Genomic DNA, 27,768 nt, shown 5'->3' with positions numbered 1-27,768 from the left:
TGGACTGTTGCGAATAATGCAGTTCCAGAAAATGAGCAAACTCAACTACGTGCAGAGAATCGAAAGTGGTTGGGACTGATGTATTGGTGCATAATATATACGTGCTCAGCATTTATTATTGTTTTTCTGATTATGCTAATCCACGCTGTCTACTTCATTGGTCCAAAAAAGGTAGGAGTCCCTTTGATTCTTCCCACTCCAGTGACTAATGCAGAATTAACTGTTGCAAAGAGACCAAGGCCCTTTGTGATTATCCCTACACCATTGAGGCATGTGAAGTCATCCATTTCTCTGACAAGTGTTCATATGATTCCCCCTGTAGGACGGTCCATGTTTGATATACTCCATGACCATTATGTGCAAACTCACCTTGCAAGAGGGAGACACAAGAGAATTATCTAGACACAACAGCACATTTGAGGAACAACATGTGGTACCAACACATGAATGAGGTGGGGAAAAAGAGCCTCTGAGGAGAGTTGCGATGTTTGTGTTCTCCTACCTTATGCTATGGGGAAGTCCAAGATATTTATAGCTATAGAAATAGAAGTCCAGAGAGCTCATTGCCTGACTCGCCTTGCACTCTGCCATACAAGAGGACGGTTCCAGGGTCAAACAGCATCCTTGGCAGGGGTGATTGAATGGTCAGCTCCAGAAGAAGATGATTACAGGCAAGATTTGAAGACAAGGGCAAGAGCACACACCAGAGATTATGTGATAAGATACGAACAGCCTGTAATGAAGGGAGCAGGAATCAGATGGGAAATTAATAGAAAGCTCAATTTCCAAAGAAAGAATGATGAAGAAATATGAAGATGCAAGGAGAGAGGCCAGATGCAGATCTGGGGAACAGTACTTTCTCCAGGTGGATGGGAAAAAAGGCATAGTTGTATGCAAAGCAGTGGCATTAACAGGACATCACAAACCAGTTATAGATTGTGTGGAAAAGGGATGCAAACCTCTCTGGCTGAAGCTTGCAAAATTGCTGACATGGGTTGAGGACAAAGGAGGCCTGTTGCAGACCGTGCCTCTGGCTAGTGCAGAGCTATGCTTCAGATACAAATGGCACAAGAAAAGTTGGAGTGTATCAGCAGTGATGTCGAATCTTCACTGTACCAGGAATGAAGGATTGAATAGTAGTGATAATGGACTACTACTGGGCCTGTGAATCCAGAGCATACATGAAGTGGCCCAAAAACTGGGGAGGGCTGTGTTCTATAGTACTTGTTCATGTTCCAGCATTGGTGATTCCGCAGAGTGACTTGAACATTGGAGAGTTTCCAAAAGCAGATGGTCACCTGAGAAAGAGGAGATCAGTTGAATTCCTCAATCGGACCAAGGTGGAGAACTACTTTTCAGCTAAATCGATAGAAGCTTTTAATTCTATTCCATATGAACACAGGTTGTTCAGTCAGACTGCTCCAGTATTCACGACTATCTTCAGGCCAGGGATCCAGACGATGGCGAATGCCAAATGGTTACAGATTACCAGATGGGAACTCCTGCAGATGATCAACACTACTATAAAGTGATTCAACGTTAATCAAGGAAGAATTGAGAGCCATAAGACTGATGACCCTTCAGAACAGATATGTCCTGGACATGATTACAGCTATGGATGTAGGTGTTTGTGCCAAATTCAGAGAATCATGTTGCACATTCATACCTTATCATGATGGAGCGAATGGGACCTTGACAGAAACCATAAGGATGCTGATGAAATTGCACATCAAGATTGAAGATGAAGTAGAAGATATTGCAGATGACAGCTGGTTTGCATCAATCTTCTCATGGGTTCCATAATGGATGGCAAATATCTTCAAGTTCCTTGGAGCCTTGTTTGTGATGTTCATGTTCGGATTCTGTGTGATCAGAATAATAATCACACAGTGCAAGAAGACAGCAAGAAAAGCAACAGGAATGAAGATCATGATCAATGTCGAATCAGGGTTTGGACCCAAAGAGCTGAGGGCTGAAGAGATCAAAAAGTATATAGAAGCCAGTATTCATGCACCTGAGGGAATGAAGTTCCTGTATTCAAGAAACCACAAGTAGTATGTGGGAAGATGGATCTACTGCAGCCCGAATGGACAATGTATTCTCATGACCTGGAGTATTGATGAGTATGTAAAATCAGCAGGATCTTTGAAAGGAGAAATGAAGATATGAACTCCTAAGAAACACTTCTTCATACGAGGATGTCTAGATGTGAAGACTGATGGGAGAGGGGTCTATGAATCAACCAGAAAGGGGAGTGTAGAGGAGGAGCCAAGTGCCTCTACTGGAAGTCCCACCCCCATTTTGCCCATATCTTGGCAACTGGAAATTGTGACATGTGCAAAGCCAAGAATAGTACCTATACCGCAAAGAGTCCTTAAAACAAGGTATCCTTTGAGAAAACCCTGTATGATGTACCTGTGAAGCAATGACAGTCTTCTAAAGGAAATTCCGGAAGAAGTGCAAAGATGAGTGAAAGAGAAGACTGGTGACGTTACATGAAGAAGAAATGACACACCCAGAAGAGATGCCAATGAAGAAGGTGACAAGACCTTATAGAATCTGATTGCGAAGTACAGAATTGAGCAACATTTCATGAGCAAAATGAAGATTGCACGTGCAAAGAGCACTGAAGAAAATGCAAAGCAGTTTTATAATTGTACAGATGCAGTAAGGCAAGTAGACTAATAATATGGCTGGCTATATGTTGTGAATAGACTATAGGCAGTGCAGCCTATATATATATATGCCTATATATATATGCCTATATATATGTATATATATTAAAGTGTGCATAGAATCTGGATGTTCCACAACGCATTTTAGCAAACTTGGACCCCATGAATAGAAGGCCTCAAAGTGTGGCGCAGTGGAATAAAACAGCTGACGGCGAAGGAAGATTCGAGAAGGCTTGTCTGGCCCAGTGTCAAGGGTTGGAGCAGCCAAGAAACTGGTTAGCTATTCGAGGCGATACAATGAACGTGAGAAGCAAGACGGACTCCTGTTGAGGTGTAATGGAAAAACACTAGAAGTGCCAAGTTTTATTCATTTAATAGTATTAAATGCAATGTAGCTCAAAACACAGTTTCCCGTCACATGGTCAAGTTGGAAATAGACCTTGGGCGAACTGCACCGAGACCAGAAGATAAGGCCATGCTCACACTCCCTTTTATTCTCAGGCACAGTGATACTTGCAAGGCCGAGTTCAAAGCATTACTTGAATGGCAGACATTAGGAGTGACGATGGATGTTGAGCTAATTGGGTGGTGAGGCATAACCAAGCCAACCCTCCAGCACCTGGGGTACCAGCTTGCGTGCTGCTAGCAAGTGGAATATTCCAGAAGGGTACAAGCGTCCCAACCAATTCTAGAGGGCCACGTAGCAAAGAGGCCTATGGTTTGAAAAGCCAATGAAACGTTGTGTATTAGTATGACACAGAAGATGACTTGCACTAGGGGTGGGCACAGCTGTCCACCTGATCTTAGAGAGCCAATCAGAGTTCAGTCCTTCATAGAAAGTATAGATCAATGTTTCCCTTAAGCCTAGCACATCACCTAGTAAGTCTTATTTTGCCACGTAGTATGACATCACTAAGAATGAATTTTCATTATAAATATGTGTTTTTTCGTGAAAATCGTTGAGGCTTATGACTGTGCAGCAACCGTTGATGCCCGTTGTACTCCCTGTTTTAGACAATTGCAATTAAAACAGTTGTGTTTTGCCAACTTCCTGAGTAGGTCTGATTATTGGTGCAAGAGTAAGATCTGCATCCCCATCCATCCCAGATAGCGCTACCTCGTCTTAAAGGGCCTACGGGTTCAGGATCCTGCTTTCTCCTCACATAGATCTGCCAATTCAACCAGGTGATTAAAGGGGAGCATCCTCCACAATGAGTGTGCTTCTTTGATATTGTTTAAACATGACAAATATTTATCAGACAAGATTTATTGATTCATATTTTTGTACTCATTCCTTAGATATCAAATAGAAAGTGAAGAAATATTGATCAGATGAGATACTAAGTAAGGGCTTAGCCCGAAACGCGTTGAGCTTTGAATTTTTTTTATATATATGTTTTTTGTTGTGTATTTGTTGTTGTTAAAACAAATATATAGATGCAATATTGAACATTGACTGTCTTGAGAATTGAAATATATTGAGAATCACCCTATGATATAATCCCCCGGAATATGGGATATAGTAGATTCAGAACTTTCAATTAAATATTTGACTGTTACCAGTACAAATGGTGTGCAGGGGACCGGAGTGTCCATTACCCAAGGACACTAAATCTGTTAATATTACAAGGAAAAAAAACCTGCATCATTGGATCTAGAAATCCACTATAATATGCTAAGGGCTTTTGACCTGCGTGTTCGCTGCATGAGGACAGCTGTCATCACTTGCCCATTCGAATGTGAAAACAGAAAGAATTGTTTCTTATAGTCTGGTGTTGCTAAGACTGGAGCATTTTTGATCACAGTCTTGAGCTCCTGGAAACATGTAATTTCCTCCGTCCAGATCTACCCTTCACTTTCTGCACTTCTTTAAACCGTTGAAATAAGGCTCTTGTGTAACTACAGTAGTCGAATAACCATCACCTACAAAGCCCTAAAAACTGTTGCATTTGGTTCACAGTAACTGGCTGTGCTGTATTTTTCACTGCAACTGCTCTCTCTGGCATCACTTTCCTTCCTGCTGGTGATATTTACTTTCCCTAAATACACTACCCCTGACTGACAGTACTCCAATTTCTCTTTGTCCACCTGGTATCCCTTATTGACGAGCAGAGAGAGAAGTGCTATTAAGTCTTGGCACTGCTCCTCTGAAGTGCTACACACTAACAAATCATCCATGTACTAGATCACCATGCTAGGCACGCGCAATTTCATAAATCTATCTGTAACACCCTATTAAAGATACTGGGGGATTCACAACTCTGCTATAACCTTGCGTGCTGAAACCTCTGCCCATGATATGAGAACACAATAAGATATTGAGAATCAGGGTACAAGGGAACCGAGAAGAATGCTTTTTTTATCAATCACAGTGAAGTCAGTGGATCCAGTGGGAATATTACGAAGAAATGTAGCAGGATTTGGAACCACCAGGAACTCTGCCTCAACAATATTATTCGAAGGACGCAAATCCTGTACCATCCTCCAACTAGACCCCTTTGCTTTCTTTATGGCCGTGTTACACAGGGACACTGATGGTTGTATTACACCTTGTGCCATGATAGTATCATAGATCCCTTCAACAGCCTCCCTTGACAAGGGTTATTGTCTCACTCGGGGCAATATCGCACCTGGATTTACCTTTATTGGCACTGTCCCTATGCTGTTCAATAACCCCAAGTCATGAATATTACTGGTCCACAAGTGCCTAGGTACTTTCTCCAAATCCTCCTGCAAATGTGGTGATGCGGTTTTAACAATAGACAATCTGTGGTATCTCTCTATGCTCTATCACAAGGTATACCGACCTCAAATAACACCTCTCGGGTGTCCTCGGCATCCTCGAGCAACTGTTCATTGCACAAACCCCCTTAATGGCAATCATGGATCTATGCACAGAACTGTGTGCCATTCCTCTCCTTCCTCATCTGTGCCTAAAAAAAAACAACCTTGTCCTTTCTCGTAATCACTGCTTCTAAATGTAAAGTAATAACAGTACCTGGCGCTTTTTCTTGCGGGACAGCCGGGCGGAAAAAAACCACAACAGGCATGCACAGTGCTCTATCTGTAATCCCAGGCACCCATCCTAGCACTATCGCCAACCCACAGAGAACAGATCTGGATAAACAGGCACCCCTCATACTGCGCTATCACTGTAACATGCTCGCATAAGTGCTATTGTCCTGGTGGGATACAAACCTTGTGCATCCTATACCTTCCTCTGAGAACAAGATCGTCCCATTCAGTTTGCTTGGGAGATCGCTGCCCAAGAGATTCACTGTGGTATATGCACAATACAGCAAAGGAGCTGACAAATCCTGTGTACCTACCATAACAGGTAGAGCCTTCATGTAAGGAACCGACTAAATTACCCCATAAAATCCCTGCATGTCCATCATCTTTCCTGATAGGGGAAACGTACCTTCCTTGATGCAATATTTAGTTGGTCCTGTATCGACCATAAAAGTAAATGTAGTCTGCTATTGCCACACCTACCTGGGGTTCCTCTTCCAGATCGGTAGTGACTGGCAGGACATGTCAGAGCTCTTTGTGGGCGGTCCTAGTTGGGATGTGTGCTCGTACCTGGGAGCGGAAAAGGATTGCCCCTTAAGACACTTGCTCCGGTGTAGTGCATCACCATACCTTGGGGTAAAGGATTCTTTGACCATGAATGCATAGGTGCTGTGCTGGTGCAGCTGGCTGTTGTGCATGGGTCTGTGCCACCCAAGGCCCTGGGTACTGAACTACCTGTGCTTGCAGTGGCTGCAGAGATCCCGGGGCATAAGGCATAGTTGGGAGCTGCATTTGTGATGAAGGATGATACGCAAATCTATCTGCTGATCAGTTTGGGTTAGCGCAAGAATAATTAAAATATGGTGATCTACTCATGCAATCCTGCACTAAATTAGTGTTCTGGGGACTCTACTCCAGACAGTATATGGTTTGTACTCGGAGAGTTGCCCAGTAGCCTATGTCCTGGAGTCTGTAGGAAAAGTATAGCACTGGACCAATAGTCAAATATTACCTGGAGGTATGGAGCTATGGGGTCCAGAAATGTACTCGGGTTTGGGCTCCTGTAATTGTAAATTAGTCCTGTAGACTACTATGCCCTGTATTTTTCGAGTCCAGAAAAGATATATAGTGGTGGGTGTCTGTAGTTGGAGTCGAGCCCAGAAGACTGCAATGTTCTGGCCCTTTCATGTCCTGACCCTCCTAGTAAGTACCTTGGACATTTTGATTATAAGGGCAATTGTTAAAAGTGATTCTGATCTTTTTTCCACCTTTGGATGCAAGATTATTTGAACTTTGCACCCACAATCAATGCAGGAAGATTATATTTGGAGATATTTATGGACCAATACAAATCTCTTGGTAATCTGTTCTTGTGCTTGTATGATTAGCTGCTTTGACACTCCTCTTCTCCGATCATATGCCCAAGCTTTAGGGATATGCTACAAATAATTTTTGAAACCAGTTTGTAGAGAAATTGTGGGTTAGGTGGTTAGTGAAGCTTGTTAAAACGGGGAGATGCTTGATGCATGCTGGATGGTAAATTGACAGCCGCAGACCCATTTTTAGGCCATTGTAAATTTTTTAAGTATTTCTGGAACAGTGTTACACTGAAAGGGCATTAAAACAGCTGGTAAGATAGCTCACTGGGTTGAGCGCTCACTGCACCAATCTGTGTGTGATCTGCAAATCACAGGTTCGAATACCAGTAAGGCCAACTCAGCCTTTCATCTTTCTGAGGTCGATAATTTATTACCAACTCCAGTTGCGTGATATTGTACGTATATATTTTGTTTGTAAAGCGCTAGGGTGTAAACGCGAAATAAAACAACACAACATTACCATTAACACATGTAATGAACTTATTTTCCTACTTAGTTTTTAAGCATTCGATGAAATGTCATTGCTAAATTTGCTAAACAATAAATCAAGACCCAAATCTAGAGGGACAGATGTGCATTTTGATTGCTCAGGTTATGCGATACTTGAGACCCCAGACTGAATTAGCAGGAATGTTCCCTTTTAAGCAATGGATTCTTACAAGCGTCTTGAAGCCCATTACAGGTATTGAGTAATGACAGTTCTCTGGCATGATTTCTGCTCCATCTCCCCCCTAGACTAACATTGTGCCATATTGCTACCCTCTTCTGTTACCCCTGTAGATGGCTGCCAATGCCATTTCATTTCATGCGGAAATGGGATAGTGTTCCAAAGTAAGGGCGCAAGTGGGTGTAATTTTCTGCATCTCTCGGCGTGGACCGAATGGGTCAGGGTCTAGAGGAAATTTAAAATGACTACCAGGGCCAGGTCAAAGTAATTCTGTGTCAACCCCAAAAGTAGGCCCGGAGAGCACTTCGGACGGTTACACAGATTTAAGCACCAACAACTTGTCGGGGAAGCCCCATTATCAAGGCCACACATTGCTTATAGATTTACTCTAGTAACGCGGATCTGTATACTTTGAGGCTTGAAGTAACAGGACTGGGTCCAGAAAAACATTATTACCTGCGGTGGGCGCTTTTGACCACATGCCTGAAGACAAAGGGCCTCATTACACGGATGGCGGTAAGGATTTACCGGTACCGGTAAAATACCGGTACCGTTAAATCCTTACCGCCTTACTACGAGGTCCCTTTGCGGGTTGGGGGATTTAACGCCTGCTTTTCGCAGGCGTTAAAAACCAACCCGCAAAGGGACCCAGGGAGCTAATTACGGTACCGCAATTAGCGCCGTCCCCATTCCCATTATGCCCTATGGGGCAAAAATGGGAATGGGGAAGGGCAATGGTGGAAGGGGGAATTACCGCCCCGCCAACCTTGGTAATTCCCCTTTCCGCCAAGGCGGTGCCGGTATTTTACCGGCTTCAACCATGGCGCTATTAGCGCCATGGTTCTCCGCCATCCGTGTAATGAGGCCCAAAGTCCTGAAATGTCTTTTGACACAGGAAACAAATCTAATGTTGCTGCTATGATCAGAGTGATCCAGCTGCAAAAGAAGCGTGGAGAAGGTAAGGATCTGGTGACCATGATCAAGGCAAGTATGGCAGTATGGTTGGGGAGGAGGGGTCTTACACAGGAAATCGAGAACCTAGGTCTGTAATACTCAGTGAGTGGGGAAGAAATCATTGTGTGTGTGGGGGGGTGGCAAGGGATGCATGTAATCCCAAGAAACACTTGCATCTCTGCTCTCCTTTTCCAGCTACAGTGGGGGTTACCACAGGGCCCATTTCTTGGCCCACTCCTCCATATACATTATGGCCCCTCTTCAAGGACACTAATCTCTTCCTTCAGCTTCTGCAACCACCTAATTGCTGATGGGCAAATCATCTGCTCATTCTTCGGCCCTGAACTATCCTCCCTAATTTCTCTCTGCCATCCATCACTGGGAAGCACATCAGAACTACTTAATGCTTCACTTCTAAGACCAAGGTCCTCTGCCTGCCAGCTTGCCCCACTCATGTTCTCCTTTCAGTCATCTTTTCTGCCTCAGACCAGGCCCCAAAGTTCATAACCCTGGAGCCCTAGCTCATAGCCAACTGTCTTCAACAATCCATTATCTGTACTGCCATAGTTGCTAGGATACATCTTCTGAATACTGCCAATCCATTTCCACCTCATCCTCATGGATCTACTAAAACCTTTACTTTCATACTGGTCCTCAACCAACTTGATTACTGATCCAGGCTTGTGCTGGGGCAACGTACGTTTTTTGTCTCCTCAACACATTACTGAACTTTGTAAACACACTGTACAACCACCCACATCTGCCCATGGCATTGACGTGGGATGGGTCTCTAGCCAACAATGCCCCCTACCCTCTTCAAAGTCACCCTCCTTGTATTCAAATCCATCCATGGATAGGCTGCTTTACCTGGCTAACGTGATCTTCTCTCTACTCCCCACCTTGCACCCTCAAGGCCCGCTCAGTGTGTTAGCCCTCGCCTCGGCTGGCTCTGCTTCTTTGCCCACCTTGCTCGGATCGACTAATGCCCCACTACAGTTATTAACTTTATTTGTTGGTCGTTCGGTATAGCCCACAATTATATACATAACACTTTCGTGCAAACTAAGGAACACGACCATGTTAAAGGCCTTTAAAATTGCCCTCAAGAATCCCCTTACCTGCAAAAGCACCCAAGTCATGCAGAGCACAGCCATTCCTATCCCCAAATCCCCAGCCTTGTCCTCGCCTGTACACTAATATTATGCCCCATGGCGGCATACTCCTTGATCCTCAAGCTGTAAATAATACATACCAAGGGCAATGTCTGTATTATTTCCATTTTATATTTCTCAACTTCCCCTTCTGACACCCGACACATTGTTTGCCCCAACACTAGTGAGCACCTATTGTAAAGCAATGGGCACACGCTCCCCTGCCAGTGTGTCGGCTTTGTACAACGCTTTTGACATAAGCACCATCCCCACCTCAAATAAAAGCAAACGGAAAAAAATACACGCGGAAATCTGAACCAGTTGCCATGTTACATCCAATCCACTGAGCAGAGAGAAAGATACTGAAACAATGAGGCCAAACAAGAGTCGTGTAGAAAAAAGATGGCCTGGAAGCAGGTGGGACTAGGCATGTGCTTGGAGCTAACGCCTATCGAGGCTGGACACCCCATAAGAACCAACGAGGAGGCTCTGATGTAGGACTACTACACTATCATGGTAAGGAGTCAACGCCTTGCTCTTGATCCCGACACTTAAGTATGAGAGACTTACAGTGTAGGGCAGGCCAGGCCTGCTGGGAGGATCTTCTGGAAGTTGAGTGTGATAATAAACAAGAGGTCAATGAAGCACACCTAGATGGCTCTTGTTGGCGAGTCGCAGGTAACATGGGCGTTCCAGTGAATGGACCAGGGCATTTCGTCTGGTGCCCCCTACGGTGATTCCGGGCCCGGTTATGAACCTTATACAGAGGACACAGACTTACAATGGCAAATTCATATGCTGGAAAAGGAAGAAAAAATTAAAACTACGTAGAAACATAAGTTTTATTGCACACTGCGCTGGGATTTCTGAAGGGGTGGGAGTGTTTTTTTTCAGGTGTCTTTTCTGAGTTTTTCATAGAAAAAGGTAGTAACACTTCAAAGCGGTCGCAATTCCAAGCAGTTCTTGGTGGATTCAGGACAGTATCAACATGCAACGTCTCTGAGGATTCTTTTTTTTTTTCAAAACAACCTACAATATTGGGAAGAAAAAGTCGCTGAGTCTTTCTTGTGCCTCTTTTCAAAACATTGTGAAACATATATATGTATATATATATTTTTAAATCTGAAACATCAAATTTGTATGCCCTGGCTTTTTTTGTAGTTCAGAGAAGAAGAAAATAGTTTAATTTATACAAAAATGTTCTTTATGTACAAGTTTTTTTTCTAATGATATAAATAATGCAGTTTGTTTTCGCCACTGTTGCAGCTACACGAGGGTGTAAGATTTTGAGTATGCCCCTGCGCCTTGCTTTTGCGATCTTCCGACCCCCGAGGTACTCATTTCCAATAAAGAGTCTCTGGAACCTCCCATTTTGCTGTGTACGGACATCCGGGGCTCTGCATTTGTGGCAGGTGGGGGTTCTGCAGCCGCAGAGGCAGCTGCTGCGGCGGCAGCTGCAGCAGCCGTGGCTGCAGCCGCAGAGGCAGCACTAGCGGAATTTGCCGACCCCGGCATAGTTAGAGTTCTCTGAGGTAAAGCGGTTGTTGTGGAGGAGCTCGGGTGTGGCGGGGCCGGCCCCTTGCTTGCTGGGTCCAGAGTCATGTGGCGGGCCTGCGAATGGTACGATCTGGCTATGTTCCGGATGGAGGCTTCCCGGGGTGGAACCACAGGGCATGGATCGTGGACATCAGGCTTTCGGAACATCGCTTCAGATTTCATGTACAAGGGTAGATTAGAGTATTCACCTGCAGAGAAATGAGGGTGGGGAAAGTCATTATGAGAGCGGAAACAAATGTTACCATGAGGATAGTGGCACAGCTTGAGACAGGAAGTAAACAGTAACCATACAGGTAACTGTAGAGATGGTGCTCAAGAGACAGGAAGTACATGAAAGCTATGGAGCTCTTGCCTAAGCACAAGACAGGATGCAAATGGTAACTTTTGTTTAATTGGACTTGTGGAACAGTAGGAGACAGAAAGGCAGTAGTAACTGACAATGTGCAGGTACAGCATGAGAAAGGAAGGGAACTCTAACCAGGTGGCATCCTTCAGGAATGTGGCTGGGAGGACGCTGCTGGACTATCTGCTTCGGATGATCCCGCCTGCCCGCCCCTCACAGGCACCCAGATCTGAGGAGAACTACCTTTGCTTCCTGCAAAGACTGAAAACTCTGCCGGTTGCAACAGTCCTTTGCTCTCCCTTCCTGGATCACTCACAATCGATTAAAACCTTTTCACGTGCTGTGTCACCAGCTAGCCATCGCTCTTATTATTCATTGCAAGTATTAGGAGGTTACCGGTAAACCAGCACTTAATGCCCTCTTTTTGTTGAACCCTGCACTCAGGCGTAAACAGCGTTGGTCCTGAACGGGCAAGGCCTCTGGAAAATCTGTAAATGCCCACTCAGCAGGGCTTTGTGGGCATTTACAGCTGTTAATGCCACTGTAGTGGGCCTGGATAGATTAGCTTCAGGCCCTACTTGTTAGACAATCCTGGCGGCGCCTATACCTATGCCAACATGCCACCTTCATAACCTTGCATTTTATTTTCTAACAAGTCCCATGCTCTTCTTCGTCTCTTAGACAGGCCTGATCTGAATTTCTCCGAATCATGTTGAGATCCGTTGTCCTTTTACCCCTCCCCTTTGCTATCGCTGCAAAGCAACCTTGCTCGCAGTTGGCGCTTATATATCATCAACAAATAAAAATGGCTGTGGCATTACATCATGTGGCAGTAATGATCTAAAGCAGAGCACAAGATTGTGCGAAACTCGAGAGCATGGCAGCTGTAAGCCTGGAGCGAGAGGTACAACAGAAGACCGGTAGTGAATGGTAACTGCGGCGTTGTACAACAGTAGGTAGGAAGTGAGTACAACATGAAACAAGAGGTACCCATTAAGTGCAACAGTTCGTAAATCTGAGGACCATGTAGTAGAATATGATACAGGAAGTGCAAACGTATGTTTGGAGCTGGAGGTAAAACATTAGACAGGAAGTGAAAGATAATGAAAGGTTTGCTAACACATTGGGAGGCAGAAGGGAAAATAAACGTGGAGATGGTTTTTTAACATGAGGCAGAAAGTTACCACTAACCGGAAACAGGTAACATAACAACGACAATCAATAAGTGATACATTTTGGAAATAAACAAACCTGCTTTGCTCCACTTGGCAGCAATCTTAACATAGTTCACTGGCACAATGAATAGTGGACTTGCCTGTAGCAAAAAGTTTGCAACTGAGCACTTCCTATCTATTAAAATACTTTGCATTGTCCCACAACTAGGCTGCTGGATCTGAAATCATGAGCAGCATTTTAAAGTAAAAAAAAAAGAACTGGAGATGGTCACGTGGTTATGAATTTGTAGTGGTTGTCCTCTATGATCTTGTTAAGAGGCCCACAATTAGAGAAGCCTGGGTGCCCTGCACAGATCTCTTGCCGCTGAGCTAGGATTTAAACCATTGTCTTAGGTAATCCTCTGGAACCACTGGGATAGGTTGCGTGGGTGGATCATGTGAGACTCTATCCGATACCAAGCTGTAATACGATTGTGACAGGCAAGTCGCTTCCTCTCTTCTAGATGCACAGAGTACCTAGTAGTATTCTTTCTATAAGGGAGGTAGGTTAGACATCAATGCACTTTTAAATGAGTTCTCAGCACCACTTGACCCACCTCTGCACATTATCTAAAATATAGAACAAACAGTAGCACGTATGCTATGTTATTCTGTTTGAGCACGTACCCACACAAACGGTACTTTGATGCTGGCTGAAGAAACAAGAGTGATAACTAAATAAGAAAAATATTGAATGTCTAGGTTTAAAACGAATGCATTACAAACACGTTAATGTTCAGATTTTTACCCCGCCCCTGTGGGTAAATTACTCCAGAGATTAGATGCCTGGATAGAGGACATCCTGCCTCCAATTCTGATTGGGCTTCTGCACAGCACAGCGTGTCTCAATAGAACGATTTTAAAGTTAAGGGAGTCAGTGAAGCTATTGTTTTTCTGAAGACCATACAGGTGGGCCTTAATTTAAAATGATTGGATCCATTTCATTAGACATCTGGGACCTTCTACTAGACAGAGGCTAGTGGCATAGCTGGGGTGCAAAGACACGCATTCAGAAAACCACTGCTGTTGTGCAAATCAGGTAGCAGAGGGAGCACTTGTTTTAGGAGGAGGTGTTAAGGTAGTGTTTGGAAACTGCTTCAATACGATGGATACAAGATAGGCGTTTATTGAGTTGGACCGCTAGGTTTGGGGCAAGGGAACCCATAGTTGGATAAGGCCCCAAACTTTCGCCTGAAATATCAAGGTGGTTCATAACTTATTTCTCCCCAAAACGAGTCTCATTTCGATTCAGCTGAGGATGGTTTGTCTATAATCAATTGTGAACGACAGGAACACTAGACTGACAATGGCAATAACCATCCACTCGAGAGCAACATTTGGTTCAATAGCCATAAAAAATCATTGTAAACCACACAATAAGAGTCATTCCTATTGAATGAATACATTGCCACCCTGCAAATATCCTTTAATGAGATGTTATCACTGAAAACCACTATTGCACATTTTCCTGAAGGTGAAGGGCTCCCTATAATGTCCCTTGCTATCTCGGATTTTGCGCTGGCTTTTACCGTCAAAGCATGTCCCAGTGTAACGCACAAATGCCTCTGCTTATTGGATCCCTTCGCTCTCGGCGTAGGGTGGGTGATGCTTGCAAGTGTTCCTCTGCTGAAGATTGGCTGGTGACATGCCAATCAGTAACATCGTGGGAATAGTCCTAATGAAGCATTCAAAACTTCATTTTGTATCTACTGCTAGTGCTGGGAGTTCAGCCGCTGTTCTTGCGAAGGTGGTCGTCGCTAAAACACATCTCCATGCAATATCTTATGAACATTACCATGGACTGAAAGTGAAGCACCAAAAATAAAGGCCATTATGTTCAGCTATCCGTATTTGTTTTTAGGAAATTTTGGATTCCTATTAATTTAGGATGGGCAAAACTGGCCTGTGTCCTACCTGCCACACAGGTCACAATAATGCACCTCTTCCACTGTTCTTAGGTATTCCTGACCTATAAGGGATCATTTCCAAATGGTGGGGTGGTGGGGGGGAGGGACACTCATTGTCCCAACACCCTTGTATCTTTCGTCTGTCCTTGTCGCCTACTCCAAAGCATAGTGCTCCTGGCCTGAAGAGTTTTCTTTTGTTCTTAAATATTATGTATTTAAATATTAAAGTCTGGATATGTTTTTCTTTCTCAATTTCTACATTATTTACTTCTAGTAAATGCTACGCTACCTCATTTTACGTACTCTTTCTTTTTGTGGAGTTATTTTTTATTAAGTACCTAAAAATGTGGTAGTCACCAGGTTAATGGGACTACCTTTGAGCCAGGGCAGAAATGCAGAGATGAAGGTAGCGGTGCCTCCGAGGACCATAGGCTTGGTCTTCTGAATGTTAACTGTCAGACCATTCTACCGAAAATAAAATTGCAAAGATGTCCACCTGCCGCGCAGTTCCACTGGAGCCAATAACAATGGGGCTGCATTGTCAGCGAACATCAAAATCGGGATTCTGTCTGTTGCCAACGCTAAGGCATCTGCAGAGTCTTTCAGGAGATCTGTGAATACTCAATTTATGAACAGACAAAAGAGTAGGGGGGCCAGGATGCAACCGTGGTGCAGCCCATCTCTATTTTCACCATTTTCGACATTGCCCCATCAATGCCCCCAGCGGATTCTAGCACCATTACCAACGTGCAGGGACCGAATTGCATTCAGTAACTCTTTCAGGAGGCCCAATTCCAAAGGGTAGTCATTTTCTGCACTTGCGGGACAATATCAAAGGCAGTCTTCATGTCTATGAAGACGGCATAGACAGGCATTTTTCTGAAGATGGCATATTTGTCGCAGATCAGGCGTAGTCCCATGCGCTGATGCACCGTGCTAATGTCCTTTTGAAATCCTGCCTGTAGGTGGTTCAGTGCTTCTGCACCCTCCACCCAATGCCTCAAGATGTCTCAGGATAGCTTTGGCAAAAACGTTGCCGCCTGCATTAAGAAGGGAGATCGACCTGTAGTTGGCCAGGTGGTTTACGTCTCCCTTCTTAGATTTCGGGACTATGATGGCCTGGGTCCAGGACACATGAACCCTGGCCTGTGATAAAACTACTTTAAAAAGCCTGGCAGCTTTCAATAGCATCATTTTTTGTCTTGCCTGCGTTGCATTAAAAGGATAAAAAAAAAAACAAATCATTTGTGGCCCTACCACAAGGGGATAAGTCAAGGTTGCATTCCTTCTAGCCCTTTGTCGGCCTCATTGGCTATTACCAGTACAGGAAGTGCGCCTGATGGAGATGTGCATAAATAGAGCTGTATGTTGCTCTTGTACATTGTCAGCTCACCTCACTTTAATTCCTCCCTTGCAGACTTTCTTGAGCCGAGCAACATTCTAGCACCCAATTCACAAACACATTTGTACTCTGTGACCCTGAACCCCAGCTCAGCAGCTGTTATCTAACCCTGAAGTATCAGCTCTCCTTCCACGGTGCGCGTGCGCACCGCTCACAAAAGCTGCAACCATGACATCAAAACCCACCGCCATAGTCAAGGTTTACAAGCTTCAAATGAAGACCAAATGAACTATAATCCTCCCCGCTTTGGAGAATAAGGAAACCCCACAAATGTCAGACTGCAAAAAAATCAAAAAGAGCTGATGTTGAGGCCCACCAGGAAGGACTGATTGGGATACATGTGTCCTCAGGGAGGGGACATCGGCAGCGTATGCAACCTTTTCTTGACCTATGTGTAATTCAGCAACTGCTGCTACTTGCAAGAATTACCAAACGGGAATTTTCCATTCTTTACACACTATCCATTATTTTACTCCTTTCCCTCACTTTCTATTTTAATCTAAGCATATTTTCCTTACTATTATGTTACTGGTTCCTCTCACCTGTAATTCATGTGAACTATATTTACTCACCTTTTCTTTCCCTTTTTTCTCTCTTGCATTTAACGGGTTTCTCTCACTGTTTACTGTTGTCAAGTTCCATTACCTTACTTATTGTTCTTTCTGGAGAGGAGCACCTGCTATCTTTTCTGAATTGTTCTTTACATTATCTTAATGTTCTTTCCCACTGCATGCGTACTATTTTCTACAACTTGAACGTATTTTTCCAATTTCTAAAACTTCATTTTCGTGTGTATTCGGTACTTCAAAAGATTACTTAGTCTGCTCATTTAATTATTCCTGCGTTTCTGAAATTTCAATTATGTTGCAATTTGCTAAGATTTTCTCAGCCAAAGTTTGTCTCTTAAGTTTATGGTTTCTATTTTATTTATTAAAGTTTTACAATGTTGTGTTTTCACAATTTTTAAAAGGCACAATTTTCCTCTAACTTTTTTCCTGGTCTCATGGAATGCGGACGTTTTTACTGACATTCGTTGCTACCTTTTAGAGATCTTTGTTTGCCTACAAGATGCCAAAATTGGATAATGCTGCTTATTTACATATTTGTTTTTTTGGACATTTTCTATCCATTTTTTTTCTCACTTCATTCATTAGCCCGCCTGTCCCCACCCTAATCTATGTAGTTTTTCTCAATTAAATGTGTAATTGAGTGTATAGGGTTGAGTGTTTGCCAGTTCATGTTTTACCAACCTTTCAAAAATTCCATAATTATTCATTAAAAAAACCTGCGGTACATTTTATGCAATGCTGTATTATTTATATGTTGCTGTATTCTACAGAAAGGTCATGCTCATGTTCTACATAGATGTCTGGCGGTTAAGGGCAACAGAGAATTAAAATGGCAGACTGTCTGTGAACTGCATAAACCACAATGGATCATGTAGTTCCATGGAAAATGTGCAGAAATCTCTTATTACACACCAGGAACATTGTGACCTTGATGGCCAACTCTCTAGGCAATATTCTACACGGGCACCGTTCAGAAATGCACCGTAGTCCTATGTTGGTGTGGAGCCGTGAATTTACATATAGTCATTACCAGAAGATGCTGCATGGAAGAACATTATAGACACTATGGAAAATATGAAGGCAATGGATCAGTGATGCAAGAGTAGCAGCCAAAGCACATGTTTTTGATAGTGTTCTGTCTAGGTCGAGGTTTAAGTCCGATCTACGCCTCTATGTAGGCTGAGCTGACAAAAATCTGGCGTTCCTCTAAGTCACCTACATTGAAAAACGCAACAACTCGTATCGATGAAGGTTTTTGACTTTGTACGGTCCATCAGAAAATCTGATATGCCAGCCAGCAGGAAGCATACTTACTCTTATTTGCGCGGTGTGGGATGGGCACAGCCACATTCTTGCAACGGTCACTCTCCTGGGGCTTTGGGGGTGACGCAGTGAAGCGGCAGATGCCGGGCTCCGACGGGGTGCTGGTGGAAGTTATGCTGTCGGCATTCTCGTTGGTGCCGGTGGTCATCTGATCGGAGGAGCTGTCGGAGATGAAGCACTCTGTGATTTCAAACTTTGCGTGCTGCAGCTGCTCCTCCAACTTGGCGTGCTCATAGGCCCGTGCCAGCTCCTCGTAGGTCGAAGAGGCGCTCTCCGTGGACACCATACTGTTCCGCCCTTTATCTAAAAGAATAAGGAGAAAGTAGAGTGCCAAAGTGAGCCAGAAGCAGGGATGGGCTGCTAAACCGGTATCAAACATTCAGAAGCCAGACCTACAAGGACCTAGTAAACCTTTTGTACTGACATACCAAACTTTTGTCAATTTCTAAGCTCTTTTTTTCTCTGAAACGGTTCAACCAGTGTTTACCATATTTGGATCATGCAACAATTTAAAGTAAGGTCTGTATTCATGCCAAAAATAGTGATAGCGGCAGCTTTGAGAAATCGGCAGCTTCATGAAAGCTCACCAGCGAAGTCCCTACGAATACACTCTTGATAGCTACCTATTTTAAAGTATGAGATCTTAGGGGAATGATCACCAAACCATGTATGGCTGTGACCAAACATCAAATACCGACATAATTATGATGAGATGACTATTGGCAAGAACATTACAGATGCATTCCCCAGTGTCTCACGAAAGCTCTTCCACTTTACCTGTGTCCTGAGATAGGCTGGCACTGTAGCTGTCGCTTTCAGCTGCAGTTATGCCATGCTGCGACCCCACCGTCCGCCAGTCCGAGGTGAGAGTCCGTGCTGGGGTGGAGGCCTGACATTTGGTGAGTGTCCATTGGCTGGAGTACCTGTTCCGGGAGCTGTGGGCCGATTTTACACTTTTCCGGGACACTGGATCTGGACAAAATAGATTGTAATCACTATGCGGGATCTTTCAAACACAAGGCCAGCGCCGGGGTTTACAGCCATGCCTGGGATAAACACAAACTGGCAGTCGTAGACACAGCTAAGCAGTGAACCTAGAACAGAGCTCTGTCGTGGGTCCATTATCAGATTTACACATCTATGAGGCTTGGGGCATTTATATACAGCAGCTGTTTTTCTGGAGTACACACCACAGTTGCAAATGGCAATTCATTCCTTTTGTGACAGATTGAGTAGTGCCCAAGGGGGAGGTTTTTGATAACATGTGATGCAAATTGTTCATTTAAAAAAATATTTATTCAGTAACACTGGTCAAAACTACTAGCCGCATGGTGAATAAACTTATCAAACTGGCTGACATGGGCCAAAAAAACGCGCCCACACCAGCATTTTGCATTGTTTTGGTTTGGGCATTGCCCTATAGGCCAGTCTGAGCCTGTAAACGTCCATGGGTCTTTGGACTAATACATATACCTGCAACGTACATGTACATCTACAACCCATACATTGATCTTCTATGGCTCTAAGACAGTTAAACATGCTGATAGTGCTAGGATGCCAGTACACATTCTATGCAACTAGTGCAGCTATAAAGAACTAGGCACCAAATGACCAATCTTTACACCCCAAAGATGCTTTTGGAGATCTAGAGCAGAGACATGCCCAGCTCTACACCCAAGGACTTACACCTCACTCCCAGGTCAGAGACAAAGGCCCACACATCCTGAGCACTTCACACCCATGTAACTGTGAAAGAGTTGGGGAATCAGGGGTTCTAGAAGAAATGGAGACATCCCAGGGTTCGAGGCTTAAGGATGGATGAACACACAAAACAAACTTCCAAGGCTTCCGGGACAGACGTATACACTGTGGGACAAAGGGGGAGAAAAAACGTGCTCATAAGAAAGCCCCCCGCCCCCACTCCACTAATCGACTTGTGTGTTTTAAATGAAGAAGCAGCTTTTATTTTTGCCCCTTTGGTACTTACTGGTTCCAGGACGAATGTCAGACATGTCGATCAACGGCCCAGTGTTCTGGACGAGGGCCGGGTGATGCAACGAGACACCGGTGCAGAAACTCTGTGGATTCACGGCCTGGCTGAACTCTGTGTCCGTTACAGGAATCGTGGCCTTGTCATCTCCTGTGAAGAACAGGGAAGGAGGGGCTTATGTGAATTACACTGGGATGAAATTAGGAAAATACAGCTCTCCTTCATGAACGATTTGCCTTTGATCTCACAGGACTTCAATAGGTCACTGTTTACTTGTCAACTCTGATGCATCTGGAGCACCGCCCTTCAGTCTAAATAGGTTGCTGCAGTTGCCAGGGCACACGACACACTTGATGCAGACAAGGGTGGCATTGAGGGGCATGCAGTGTTAAACAGTATCTGGGTTGGCTGGATATGTGCCGCTCTTACTCAAACATTACACACATTGGATTTTTTGAAAACCCAAAATCCTAACAGCTTTTTCCCCACTTTGTGTCAATCCACATTTACTGGAATTGTATGCACCAGAGTCACCACCGCCTGCAACATCTAATGCTTCATGCAAGAGGAGTAGTCTGTACACAGCTCCATGGATAGTGTCCCCTGGGCAGTGGTGGAAATGGAAACATTTTGAAGGGGGATCCCACAAGGACTGAGGTGGGAGTTGAGTTTGGAGGAGGGGGCAATTGATTTGGGGTCTGATCATCTGATGAGGTGCAGTCTCCAGCATTGCAAGACCTCTTGCCACATGACATCATGGGCAAATATTCACGACTCGCTTGTAGATATCACCCCTCATTACCCCGCGCTTGGCTTTCAACAATGCTCTGCTTTATAAAGGATGGCTTGAAAAGTACACAAACCATAGTAAGGTGCGCCCATAAATAAGGAGTTGGTGCGCAGCACCACCTTGGCCTGGTTTGCAAAAATAGGGTAGGTGCTGCCCTGTGCTCCCTGGCCCATTTCAGTGTATCAAATCTGCCTGCATCCACCTTTCCATCACATGTGAACCCCTGACCGCTTCCGTGTTTTTTTCTTTTCCATTTGTGCCCAACATACATCCCCGTTCCCTTCCTCCCTCCTCCCTCCTCCACCCGCCCCCTGTCCCACCCAACTCCATCTGATTTGCCTGTAGATCATGGTTTCTTTTTCTAAAAAAAGAAACCCACTCCGGACAGCCCTTGGCGAAGGACCCCAAGGCAAAGGACAACAGCTCCCGAAGAAGCAGCTCCAGACCGTGTTGGTCCGTGTTAGCCTGTGAAGCCTGCACCGTCACCCAGCAGCCACTGACTAAGCGCGGTTATGGGCAGGGGCTGCAGCCATTACTGCCCCCCACTAAACTGACCAACCCAATCCCACCTTATTAACTCTCTAACAGCATTGGATCCAATGTACACAGTCAAGAGATTTCTTTTATTATTGTAAAATTAGGCAACTCTAATGTGCTAGTTAGCCACATTTCACATGATTGTGCCAGATAGCCTAATTGGGTTTTGCAGCCTAATTATGCAAGATGGCCACATTTTGCAATTTACCAGATTGTGCCAGATAGCTACATTTCACATTTAGCCTGTGTCAGCTAGCGTGATTGTGCCAGAAAGCCCCTTTCACATTCAACCCGACTGCACCACATACCCCGATTGCGCCAGCTAGCCACATTTCACATTTAATCTGAACGTACCAGATAACTTGATTGTGGCAGTTGCTATTTCTCATTTTTTACCTGCTTCTGACAGACAGCCTGATTGCGCCAACTAGCCACATTTCGCATTTAACCAGATGTGTCATATAGCCACATTTCGCATTTAGCCCGACTCTGCCAGATAGCCTGAATATACAAGATATCCCTATCACTTAGCCTGATTGGTCCGGCCACATAGCCTTCTTCCGCAATTAGCCTGGTTTTGCCAGATAGCCCTACTTTGCATTTAGCTTGATTCTGCCAGACCGCCGTATTTCCAAATTTAACCTGACTGGGCCAGATTATCGCATTTAGCCTGCTTGTACCAGATAGCACGGTTGGGCCGGATAGCCATATTTCAACTATCCAGGAAACTCGAATCTTGGGGTGTCTCTCGAACTGCTGTGCTCTGAAACTTAGACCTTCTTTCCCTTTATCCAGGAAACACTAATCTAGCTGTCTCTCATTAAATGCTATATTCAGAAGAAGCTTAAGACAACCCTTCATCGAGATAGCCAGACCCCCACCAACAATAAACCTCGACTCCTATCAAGCATGCGACTCCCCCACCATACCCCATCCCCAAGCAAATGCAGCGGTAAGGTAAGGACTCCCCGGCTGCCTCCCCAACAGCCTTCCCACCCCACAACCACCCCACATAGCAAGCTACAAGACCACCCAGCGCTAAACCACTACGCTTATAATTCCACAAAGTGTTGCATGTGGGCTACTGCCCCTGCAACCTAAACGCAGAAAACTTGTAAACCAACTAACTTCTAAGGATCACAACAACTACAGCCCATAGCAAACAAACTTCTAAATCAACTTCCCCCTAAGGTACGCAATATGCTACGAAAACTAACAGGACCACATGAAAGACAAACAGGAGAAGGAATAAGCCTAATAGATTCACACCACAGACACAGTCGACAACAGAACGAACGCCAGGAGAAGAGAAAATTCTCCATACCCACAACATACCTCGCTACCAACCATTCACCAGACCAAGTCAATTCGACCAACGATGCAAGACGTACCCATCATCACACTGGAGCTGCGCAGGAAAATAACAAACACCCACAGGGACAGGAACAAAATCACTGCCCTCCCTCCATACATCACAAAAACACAGGGACTCTTCCTTCATCTGCAACTAAATATAGAAGAGGAAACAGAAGAAAACAGGAACCCAATACATAACCTATCAGACCTACTCAACGACGACACAAACCCTGCTGAACGGCCATCAAAACCTCAGAGAACCCCAATGCAACAATCACAAGACAAAACCGATATTAAAAAACAAACTAAACCACACTGTAAAAATTCAACCTAATCAACGCAAGATCAATGGCCCAAAATGTCACAGGGATAAACGACCTATTGTGGGATGGGGTAATGGCCAAAAATGTCGCCCTCACAATTACGACGGCTGAAAATGCAGACCTTTTGTTTAGACCCCCCTTACACCACATATATATATATATATATATATATATGGGAGGGAGTATATGATATAATATTATTATGGAGGGTGTGGGTGGTCTCCCCTTGCATATATATGTGGTGTAAAGGGGTTTAAAAAAATAATAAGTCGCTATATTTCGGCTGTCGCAATTGTGAGGGTCGCAGTGATCACATAGGTTCTGTGGGACGGCAGTATCGACGTCCAATTCATCACAGAAACATGGTTAGACGACAACTACAAAATCAGACTCCACAGCTGCCTACCTGACAACTTCAAGTGTACACAGTTAAACAGAAAAAAAAAAGAGGCAGTCTTGTAATAGCATTTAAGGAACATTTGAAAATAAAATCAGACAAACCACTAAACATGAAAAACGGACTCACTAGTCCTTCACTTAACCGTAAACCGAAAAACATAAAATTCATACTGGTCTACAGACCACCGACATATGACGAAACTTTTGTCGACAACTTTATATAAGCAATCACCAACATAGCCATCCAACATGAACATCTGACAATCCTCGAGGACTTCAACATCTGGTTTGAAGAAGGTAGCGCAAATTCACTAAAATCACTAATCGAGCAACTAAAGGCCATGAAACTACGACAACTGGTTAAAGGAGCAACACACATAGGGGGACAAACGCTTGATGCAATCTTCGCCAACAAAAACCTCATCACCACTGCCCCACCAACACAGTTACTCTGTTGCGACTACTTCATTCCATTTGTGATCAAGCTACCAACTAAAGCAGCCCAATAAACTCCCAACTATCACAAAAGGAAACTGGACAAGCATTAAAGCAAGCAACTTAAAAGAACAACTTCTACTCACAAAACCACCAAACACTAACCTGGACGAAGCTGACCTTGCGGGAAAAACAGAGCTACTTCATAAATGGATCGCTGAAACAATCAACAGCATCTCCCCTGAACAACCTTTCACCCCATCACGACAGCGAGCAAGGGTAAAACGGTTTACCCCCTGCTCAGTACCATGAAAAAGAAAAACAAGAAGCTCGTACTAGAATGGAGGAAAGCATACGACCAGGCAAAGAAAGTACAATTCCAGCGACAAATCCAATCTTACAAAAAGGAAATTCAAAAGGCCAAAAAATAAATACTATCACAACAGAATCACCAAAGCCACCAACACCCAAAAAGAAGAGTTAAACATCAAACGAAATGAGGAACCCACTGGGATGGAACAACACTCCCATACCTTCACAGAATCTATGCAACGACCTTGCGGACCACTTCAAAAATAAAATAACCAACATCCATCAAACCATACAAAGCAGACGAGTCAACCAAACCGGCTAAAAGTGAAACCACAGTATAAACTCCAAAGCTTCCCACGAATATCAGCAAAGACATGCGTCAAAGCTGGTAAGACATAGTAACAAAAGAGGCTCCCCCATGGACCCCTGTTTTCCAGACATCTACAAATCAACCCTCACACAGGGTGCACCGCTAGAATACTACAGAAACCTCTTTAACCTGTCACTCGTAACAGGGAAAGTACCGCAATCATTCAAATCGGCGCACATCAAACCACTCCCCAGGGACATGAAAGGCGACGAGGAAGACCTCTCCAACTACAGACCTATTTCAAACACCCCCTACCCAGCAAAACTGCTAGAAAGCTACATCTACAAACTAACACAGGAACACGTAGAAAAACACCAGTTGCTGGACCAGGCACAAGTAGGCGTTAGACCGTGAGAGAAACAGAAACAGCACTCCTGTCTATCTGGGATGACCTAAAAACAAGCGCAGATATCGACACAAACTCTGCCCTGATACTACTCAACCTCTCCACAGCGTTTGACACAGTCAGCCATGATATTAGAACAAATAGGAATAACAGGCTACTCTGGATTAAATCATTCATAGAGAACAGAACGGAAACTGTCTGGATAAAACCCTTCAAATCTGGTCCACGAGAAACCAACTCTGGATTACCACAAGCATCATCCCTATCCCCACTCTTCAATATCTCAGTGAACCCACTAATCAAGCTCTTAAAAAAACAGACTTACGTCCAACAACTATGCAGACGACACACAAATCATCTAAAAGATTGAAATAGCACAAGAAGAAAACACAGCATTGGGAGAATGTCTCAAAGAACTCTCGACTGGATGAACATGAACAGTATAAAACTCAACCTAGGCAAGACAGAAATCCTGGTTAGATCCAAAAACCTGGAAAATAACATGTATATCCCATGGCCCACAGAATTAGGAACAGCTCTCAACACCAAAAATAGTCAAAGATGTTGGAGTCCTAATGGACAACGCGCTAACATTAGAACCATAAGTAAACACAACAAACAAGAAATGCTTCTTCTTCCTACACTCAGTAAAAAGAATTCTACTGTTCCTGTCCTTCATTCATTAAACACTGACAATCATCGCCCTCTACCTCAGAATGCCGCAACACCTGCTGAAGAAACTACAAGTATCCAAAACGAGCAGCCAGGCTCCTCAAACTAACACGAAATGAGCACATCACCACAGCGCTAAAAATGCTACATTAGCTACCAATCAAACAACGAATCACGTTCAAAACAATCTGCATAATGCACAGAGCAACCCATGGCCAAGAAGCCGAATTCCTATAGAAGAAAATAATTTACCAACCGACAAGAACACTCAGATCAAACAACGACATCAGCCTCGAACCAAAGCCATACACTAGAAAATAACTTGGGGATCCTCATTCTCCCACCTGGCAGCAAAAACCTGGAACACTTCCGTAAAAACTACGCAATAAAAGGGTCCACCTAAAATTCAGAAAACTACTCAAAACTTGGCTCTACACCTCAGAACCGTACCGAATCAACTGGCATACAACAATGGAAATAGAAGGTGCCACAAATAAACGCATGTGGCAAGAAATAGCTGGGGAGGGAGAAAGCCCAGGATTTCATCTTCTCCCAAGCCAATCTCCTCTGCTAGGCAAAGCCCAAGGGACTATAGCTGGAAACGAAGGAGCATTAATCATTAACTAGCACCCAACAGGAAAGGGAGCGCTTAGGATTCGGAGGGAGGAGACTGCACCATAGGAGTTCATCGAGGCGAGGGAAGGCAGACCCCACTGACAACCAAAAAGCAACCCACACCCTTAGCAATCTCAACCCGAATGAATCGCCAAAGGAACGCTCTGCAAACAGCAAGGGCAGAGACACCCAACGCAAATGTCCGAAACAATGAGGTAACCACACTAACCCATTGGCTAAAACGCCTCAACTCTCTGCTTACACCTCTCACACCCTAAACAAACACAACCACTTTCTTGCACAGCAACCTGCATGCACTTCGCTACACTGCAACAACAAAACAAACCACACATAGTCTCGCACAACAGCACATGGGAGTCTAATAATCTGAAAAACTGCACCTATGCTCAGCAAACAGTGTTAACCGACCTGAAGCTGCCAACAGGACATCACTAAATCTCACTCTACCTTTATCCCTGTTACACTCTAATAACCCTCCCTACATGCTTAACTTTCAGATCCGCCAGTGTGCCAGGGGACCACTCCGGTGGTGATAGTGCACGGTTTAACTGTTCTTTGACATTAACATGCTTTGTATACTTTTCAAAGCATCTTTTATAAACAAAGAAATGTGTTAGGCAAAACGTGTACAATTGTGACATCCCCTCATCTTGATTCTTAAGAGACTACAAATACCAGAATCCATTTCAAGGAAAAGGCACTGATCACTGAACCCCCAGCTTTACATGCGTTAACCTGGTCCCTTGGCGAAGCTGGGGGCTACACTAGAAACTGGGGGCTCTGCAATGTAATCTGCTCTGTGTGAGCTCAAACAGAGCACATTAGATCACTGAGCGCGAGGCGTCTTTGTCCGTCGAAGCTGGGGCTCAGTGATCCGGTCTGTATGCTGCAGAGCAGATTAGATCACCAAGCCCCCAGGTTCGCTGAGGGTCAAAGACACTGTGGTGACCTGGGGAAGGGATGCAGGCATGATTATCATGCAGGCTGGGTCCTAAGATCCGGCAAAGACATCTTGGGCCTCATTCCAAGTTGGGCGGTAAGGGATACTGGGCACCGGTAAGGAGACCAGTGCCGGTAATCCCTTACCGCCCTACTACAAGGTCCCTTAGCGGGTCCCTCCTTTAACGCCTGGTCTGACCTGGCGTTATGGACGGGACCCGTTAAGGGACCACGGCACAAATAACAGACTTGACATACGCCAGCCTGTTATTTGCGCCCTCCCCATGGGGCATGGGGAATGGCATTTTCAATGGGGTCTTACCGGTCCCGCAAAGGTTGGACTACACTGGTAAGTCCCCATTGAACTAGACCGGTGCCGGACCCGTTATTGGTGGCAGTCATGGCGAAAATAGCGCCATGACTACCACCAACCTCGGAATGAGGCCCCTTATAGTGGATCTCGGACCCGGTGAGAGCCGGCCCATTGGTCAGTGCTGCCCCCTGTGAAAA

The 27,768-nt window shown here is 44.5% G+C and overlaps 1 protein-coding gene across 1 annotated transcript in view; it reads right to left on the bottom strand.

The window, feature by feature from the left end:
- Nucleotides 1-10,662: 10,662 nt before the first annotated feature.
- DSCAML1 (DS cell adhesion molecule like 1) overlaps nt 10,663-27,768 on the bottom strand; it is an 866,449-nt gene continuing 849,343 nt past the window's right edge. The window contains exons 30-33 of the mRNA XM_069614463.1: nt 20,141-20,293; nt 18,931-19,125; nt 18,145-18,456; nt 10,663-11,583 (exon numbers count right to left, since the gene is read on the bottom strand). Of these exons, the coding sequence (XP_069470564.1) occupies nt 11,105-11,583; nt 18,145-18,456; nt 18,931-19,125; nt 20,141-20,293 (1,139 nt within the window). The 3' untranslated portion in view covers nt 10,663-11,104. The remainder of the gene's footprint in view (nt 11,584-18,144; nt 18,457-18,930; nt 19,126-20,140; nt 20,294-27,768) is intronic.

The sequence above is a fragment of the Ambystoma mexicanum genome, chromosome 9, assembly GCF_040938575.1.
Source record: "Ambystoma mexicanum isolate Mex_15411 chromosome 9, UKY_AmexF1_1, whole genome shotgun sequence".
NCBI classification, from domain to species: Eukaryota; Metazoa; Chordata; class Amphibia; order Caudata; family Ambystomatidae; genus Ambystoma; species Ambystoma mexicanum.
Note: the sequence above shows the minus strand (reverse complement) of the source record. Positions and strands in the feature narration are given on the sequence as shown.